At 38.0% G+C, this 7,938-nt stretch overlaps 1 protein-coding gene across 1 annotated transcript in view; it reads right to left on the bottom strand.

Annotated features, from left to right (window-relative positions):
• Window positions 1–7,938, bottom strand: part of Adgrl3 (adhesion G protein-coupled receptor L3) — a 444,442-nt gene that overhangs the window by 204,130 nt on the left and 232,374 nt on the right. The window contains exon 7 of the mRNA XM_028780743.1: window positions 7,460–7,540. Coding sequence (XP_028636576.1) covers window positions 7,460–7,540 — 81 coding nt within the window. The remainder of the gene's footprint in view (window positions 1–7,459; window positions 7,541–7,938) is intronic.

Consider the following 7,938-nt stretch of genomic DNA (forward strand, 5'->3'; position numbering starts at 1 on the left):
CAATGGATAAGCACAGCCCCCCAGTTGAGGGATGGGGCCACTCACCCATCTCAAAAATATCAAGAATTTCTACTGTCAAAAGGAAGTGCAGGGACAAAGAGTAGAGCAGAGACTGAAAGAAAGCCATTCAACCAAAGAGTACACATGAGGGGACCCATGGCTCCAGCTGTATATGTAGTAGAGGATTACCTTATTGGGCACCACTGAGGAGGATTTATGACCTAGGACAGGGAAATTCTAGGGTGCTGAGGCAGGAGTGGGTGGGTGAGTGGGTGTGAGAGTACTCTCATAGAGGCAGGGGGACAGGGCTTGTGGAGGGGAAACTGGGAAGGGGGATAACATTTGAAATGTCAATATATAAAATAACCAACAAAAAATAAAAAGTCTAGAACAAAAAAAGAACAGTGTGACTGTCTTTTTCTGCTACTAGTTAGTCTTGAGAATCTACATCATGATCAGATAAAATCTATATGGAAAAGGAAAGGGATACCCTCAGAACCACAGGGTTGAGATTTGAGTCTAAGTCAAAGCCGGCCCTTCTGCAGTCCTGCAGGCATTGGTGGTACCAGCCAGATGTCTGCTCCAGGCAGGGAGGTAATGGATTTTCACTGTACAGGTATACAATTATTTTCTGGTTATTATATCACATTAATGTTTGTGGAGAGATAGTATGGTAAAACGTAAAATGAGATATACAGCCACACATAAATGATAATAGCATATTAACTTATACATGTTTGTAACACAGTGACAAAATGTATTTCCTCTGTTTCAAATGTGAAAGTCCTATTGTATTCATAAGAAGGCAACTAGAAATGGTGAAGGATTTTTATTAAAAATAATATTAAGCCAGAGATGGTCTGGTTCTCTCATCCCTTGCTGGTAATATGTTCCATTAAGCAATACTTGTTATAAGATATACTGTGGGAAATAAAGTCACAGTTCATTTTCTATCCATGGTGATATGCCCTAGTACATTGCTGTACATGCTTTAGGTTCTAATATTGGTTAGAACATTTTCTTTATCCTTATGAAGGTAAAACTCCCCCTGCATATTCTTGTCTCTGTCTGTCTGTCTGTGTCTCTGTCTCTCTCTGTCTCTGTCTCTTCCTTTCCCTCCCCCCCAGTCACTAGTAACATAAACTGCTTCATGGGACTCACGAAAATAATGGACTAATATACTAAGTGTCAACCCCTACAGACCAGAGCAGGGAACATACAATGAGTGTGCTCATACCAGGTCCACTCAGGAAATTGGTATTTCTAGGAAATTTTAAACAATCTTATGAATGACTTCACTTGGGAAATACACATGAAAGAAATACATGGATTAGTTTTCGTTTGAACATTCAGCTTGAATGTGACTGACACAGCTTAGGAGCTGTTCCTCAGCTGGACAATGAGTTCTCTAACCTTCCTGTGGTCCTGGCTTGCACCTTTCCCACATGTAGTAAATCTTAGCTGTTATTTCTAGTACACATCCGTGCTTTGCTGCTAAGATTTGTGGGTTTGAAAAACAGTTTCCCTCAGAAATGCAGCGACTTTACTAATACTTTTCTGTGAGAATAAAGGTAAAATGAGACAAAAAGCTAAAGGGCTCACCACTGACTGCAGCAATCTCTGGAAAGCTGGGTTAGGAGCAGTCTACAGAGAGGAGGCACGGAGCTGGGGGACAGGCAAAGTTCAGATAAAGACCTGGCAGTGGCTGCACAGAGCTTGCTTAATCCTTTTGATATCCCATGTGCTCAAGCAATAGCTCCACTGAGGGAAAACCGAGTCCACAGAAGGGATAGTTATTGCTGACACTGAGGGACAATGGTCAGTGTGTCATAGTACATGGCTCTATTTAAGGGCTGGTGGGTATCAAAAATCTCACTTACTGAGCCAACACCTATGGAGCATTTGGCCAAACTCTGCTTTCCTTCACACTAGGTTCATGCTGAGGATAACACAAGTAGCCTAGAGCACTAATTTGAGAACCATCAGGTCGCTTCGCTGTCTTTAAGAATTTTACTCTGCATATTGATTATACACCACTTGATACCAGACAGTTGAACTAAGTTTTTTTTTTCCTGAGTGATAACTATTGAGTTTCAAACAACTTGTTTGGAAAGCGTGTTATTATAGGCTTATAAGATCCTCATTCTAACAAAATTGAATAAAAATCTATTTTATCATTATGTGTAGAATTTTGTTTCAATTGATCTCAATGTAAATTTAATTACAAATATATAGTAGGATGGTACTACACTAAAAACTGTTTATGTCATAGTGGTATCAAATCTGAACAAAGAAGTTATGGTATATTTCTGAGACATTGTGTGCTATTATTTCCTATGTTTCATCCAAGGTCCATACTAATTAAAGCGGGCTTACTTTACCATTAACAGTAAGCTATACTCTCTCCCTGTATCTTACATGTTCACTGTGTATTTTTGACAGTTTTGGCATATTTATTTATGTGTATGATTGTTTTTCTTGTATATGTTTGTGTACCACATGCATGGCTGGTACCCAAGGAGGTTAGAAGACGGTGTCAAATTCTCAGGAATTGCAGTTATAGACAGTTGTGAGCTACCCTGTAGGAGCTGGTGATCAAACCTAGGTCTTCTGCAAGAATAAATGATCTTAACCACTGAGTTATCTCTCTAGCCCCACACAGTATACTTTACATTATATCCCCTCTCCAAAAAAAAAAAAAAAAAACTGTGTGGAATTTATAAGAGTGTGAATGAGTGTTAACATGTCTAGAGCACTTAAACATGACTGCAGTGGCCATATTACAAGTTTCAATTTATTCTCTTGAGAAAAATGTGTGGAAAGCTATGAAATTTATGTCTCATTTTATAGTGTGTTCAACTTGGTAAGCTGGGGAAGCACCATCATAGACCATTAGAGAACAGGCCTGGAAACTCTTGAGGAAGAAGGACAGATGTCACAGTCCAATTTTATTTTAATCAATTTAAAATGTTTTTACATTTCACTGGATGATACTGTGTGTGAACGGCTCTAATTTGTGATGTTAAATCGTTGGCTCAAGACTATTTTTAACGTAGACGCATCAGGCGGCACCATCTGCTTATTCTGAACTTTAAAAAAAAATAGTTTCAGTGCGTGGATTTGCTCATTATAATTTAATTCGCACATGGAACTTAATACTTGGCGTTATTCTACTTCATTGATTATGTGCCCATTGAACTATGTTTATACTACTGAGTTTATTACAGAAAAAATGTTTAAGAATAAACATTCTATACAAATGTAAGTAAACCTTTAGCTTTTTTTCCCCCTCAGAATACAAGTTGTAACTTAAAAATCTTAAAATGCAAAAAAGTAGTGTTCATTACTTTGTACTGAGATTCTACCAATAGAATATATGTATATATTTCAAATGTGGGATGATCAGTGCTCACTATCATCCTGGAAAGTGGTGTCAACTTAGTAGTCATCAATGTTTTTTTTTATAGATAAGGAAATCTAAAATATTGTAATTATTAATATTACAAAAAAAGAATCCAAAAATTCATGGCTATTTATTTATTTATTTATTTATTGAAATTTGATGTGGATTCATCTAATCACAGTTGCCATTGACGTTGGTGAGAACAGACGGTTAGTGAGTTTCGGAATAGGCACCTCAAATCTTGTTTGTCTGGAAATGTCTCTGGTTCTGTTCTGACCAAAGACCAGAAACACCAGTAGGAGAAGCTTTGTGACACACAGATGCCTGATTGTAGTCCAACTGGACTGACCCCCAGCCTCCACGCCTCACACCAATTTCTGCCCTACCTCCAATAGAAGTCCCCAGACTAGTAGTGTCATGGTACCCTGCATTTACCCTGCCCTTATTCACCTTAAAATTCCACCTCAAACTTTTAGTAAACTTTTTCCTATAACCTACTCACCTGTGCTTCATAAATTTTATTCTTTGAATTCGAGGCAAGAGCATGAACCAGTTGACTCCATGGAAGGTCTGTGTGACCAGGAAGCCTTTGGTACCCAAACTTCTGAGTTAAAGCCCTCATGAGGCTAGGAAGCCTCCATTGTACTCAAACACTCCACTCTGAACCCCAATTACGTGTTTCAATATGAAATCTGCTAAGGTTGTCACCAAATTGAATATGACAACAACGAAGTATCAACAAAACTTGAAAACAAAGGATCAACTGAAGAATATGCCCTCACTGGTACATTTGAATCTCAGATTACATAAGCTTCTGCTCTGGATTCTGACTCTGGAGTCCTCACAGATAATCCCACAAGCTCCTTGCCTGGGTGATGCTGTCAGTCACACAGACATGATTCCGAGGGAGGACATTTTGCAAATGAAGTGTTTAGAGGCAAAAGAAAGAGTGGGCGAAGGATCGTGGACCACATAAGGGGTCATCATGTCTGTTGGAACTGGAGCTACAGACTGGAGCTGCCAGGTGGGTGGTGGGAACAGAACCCTGGATCTTCTATAATAGAAGCCAATGCTCTGAATTGCTGAACTATCTCTCTAATGCCAAGAGCTGCAATTCTTAATGAATCCTCCTAGAAACTACAATTTACACATTCGTCACAAAATATCCAAGGCTCCAGTATTTCTCTCACTTTCACTTGTATAAAATTGGGGAATGTGTCTCAAAGGCATTGACGTATTTTCTGTGGATTTGTGTGTGTGTGTGTGTGTGTGTGTGTGTGTGTGTGTGTGTGTGTGTATACACATATATATAATGAATTCCATTAAATTGACTTCAAATTGTAACAAATGTTTTTGAAAGGTTTAAAAACAATAGTGCTTCTAGACAAAACTTTTTTTTTTTTAGAAGTACTGATTAATGAGACATATGTCAAGAAAAAATACCGTAATGGTGAATGCTGATTCAGGAGCTTGTTTTTATTAAGTAGTTTATGGTGAAGGCTGTGACTATTTTTTCTATTTATAGTGGCATCTCTGGTTAATTACCTTGTAATGTATTGTGACATTAATGCACTAGTAAACTACTGGAATTTACACCCCTATTCAGTAATAAAATCTGTAAATTGAAGAATGCACATAAAATCATTGCAGGCATAAATTATGTGACCAAATGCCATGTATGGTCACATTGGACTTCAAGAACAGAAACTCTCAAATTTACTCATTAGTGGGTAAGTGCCACTGAATTTATATTCAAAGGCCACTTTACAACCATGGAGAGTACAATGGTTTACTCGAGAGTGTTTTGTAAGTTGTTACGCTATTTTCCTTTGGGTTCCAAAGAACATACTGGATATAATTAAGCTGCACAGAATAGAAGAGGGACATCTGAAAAACAAGCATAGAAATGCCATACATTCTCATAAAGAATGACAGCACACAGGATAGATAGTTTGGACCCATAAACCAGACCCAATGTGGGTCATCTCTAAGCCAGCATGTAGAAAGGCATGACAATCTGAAGCAGATGTAGCTCGGTATATATGTTTAGAATATGTAAATATATATAAGGAAAAGTTTAAAGCATATGGTTTCCCTTTTCTTTGAAAGATCTACTATTGAAAATGAAATGTGAGTAAGTATATGTCTGTGTGACTGTCTGCTGGGTGTGTCTGTGGTTGTCCCAAGAAGCCAGGACAAGTGTGTTAGATCCCCTGGAGCTGGAGTCACCATCCTTTGTGAACCACCTGTTACAGGTGCTAGGAAACAAACTCTGGTCCCCTAGAAGCAAAGGCTCTTAATCTCCAGCACAACACAGCACCTACCTAGTTTCCTCCCCTTTTATTTTAGCATTAAAGCATGAGTGAAGGGAGAGACCCTATCATAGAGCTGCTGCCCTGAGGGATATATTTCAACACAGAATGTGGAAAAGATACAAATACTCAAGCTACATTAGCTTAGCCAATCAACACAGCCACATCGGAGGCTTTGTCCCATCCCTGTGCTACTGAGTCAGACACAACCCTCCCACAATATTTTTCAGATCTTCTTATCAAGCATAATTCCAGTTAACTGTGCCACCATCTTTTATCTCAGCTACTGGGAGTCACCTTTTTTGTCAACACCTTCCCTAACTAGATCATCATCTACTCTGATGTCACTGAGACTATTCTTTTCTCCAAAACTGATAATATGGTACATCATTCATTCTAGAGGAAAGACCCCAAAGGTCCCCTTTACCAGGACAAACTACAAACTCCTTGGCACAGAGTGTGGAATCCTTTAAAAATTGTCATACTTCATCTTTCTAACCATCCCTTCTAGCATGCTCTCATTAAGAACAAAAATAAACTCATACTTTCTGCGTTGGTTCACTGTGCTATCTCCCATGGGATTCCCTTAGGTTCCCTGTATCTCCTTCTCTTGTAAAATAGAAAAAACATTTTTCAGCAGTGTTTAATCTATCACTTATCACTGCTTGTCATTTGGACCGAAATCACTGGAGTACTTTCCATTATGTACCACGCTCAGACCGGTGGCTGGGATACAGTAATTACGACAATATGTCCTCAAGGAGCATACAGACAAGGGAGAAAAGCACATATTCTCACCAATAAAATACAATGTCTTTGGGGAAATAACTAAGGCACTTGGGCATAGAATAACTCTTTGGAAATCATGGAACTCTGCCAGACAGGTGGAAAATCACAACCTCCTAGTCCACTAGAAGCTTACAGGACGCACAGTAGTTAAGAGACTTGTGCCAGTGGGAAGTGCTCAAGCAGAAGGCGTGTGCAAAAAATGCACACTTACTGATTTTTGTCAAACCACTGATGGTTTTATTAGAAAATCTGCCATATGTAAGACTAAAAGATTAACCTTTATATACTTGATAATAAAAATGGAAGACATGACTGTGGAATATTAGGTTTGAACACTATGAAACATTTTGAAGATTAGGGACTGGAATTTCCTTAAAAACAGAAAAAAAATGAATTCTAGCTTTACATATTCTGCTAATTAATGCTACCTTTCAAGTTTCTTGTGCCTTAGTAATAAAAATATTTCCAAACGATTTCCATTGACATCCATGTGAAACAGTTTTATGATTTTATGAATCAATAATAATATTGACATCACAAAGACTTTTAAAATTATTCATTAAAAATACTAATTTTCAAGGAAGAATAATTCTTTCACTGTGACTTTAATTATGATATTGCAAGCAAAATCCTATTCTAAAAAAATTCAATGACAGAAAAATAAATCTCAGCAATGATCTGCTGATCTGTCACCCTGAAACAAATTCGAATAGTCCTCTATTAGACGCCCCAGGATATACAGGTTTTGAATAAATGGACAGATCTATTTCTCGGAACAGCATATTATGCTTCTGTTTATAAGATTTTCTGATCACTTATTCACATGTTGCTTCTCTTCTTCATTTCTGAAGAGGTACTGCACTACAAATACATGTTGCAACTACGTCTGCTTTCATCAAGTCCCCTTACTCAGCCCTGAACACTGCTTCCTATCCCTCAAGTCAAGAAAACTCACCTCTGACAGGGGGCCTTTCTAGGTCAGAGTCAAGGTGAATTGGTGGAGAGATGTAGGAAACCTGTCCATGATGCACTGGCCCTGTGAACACAAAAGAAAATGTTAAGTCATCAATAGGGACTATGGTATGGCTTAGTGGGTAGGTATCTGCTACCAAGAAGAACTACCTGAGTTGGATCCTTAGGTCAACATGATGGAGGAGAGAAATAACCCCAACAAGCTGTCCTCAACCTCTAATCTCAATAGACATGGCCTGAGTACTTGAATGGTCATGCTAAGTAAACAAACACATTATAATTGACTTTTTACTTAAAATTTTTACCGTGTTCTAACATTTTTATTCCACATAGACAAAATAGCCAGTGTACATTATAAAATAATCTTCTTAAACATAAACCAAAACATCAGCAAATTCAATTGATTTTTCTTTCTAAGCAAGACGGATTTTTAAAATAATTTATACATTTATTTAGCAGTTG

The sequence above is a fragment of the Grammomys surdaster genome, unplaced genomic scaffold (assembly GCF_004785775.1).
Source record: "Grammomys surdaster isolate TR1022 unplaced genomic scaffold, NIH_TR_1.0 372, whole genome shotgun sequence".
In the NCBI taxonomy this organism is placed as follows: domain Eukaryota; kingdom Metazoa; phylum Chordata; class Mammalia; order Rodentia; family Muridae; genus Grammomys; species Grammomys surdaster.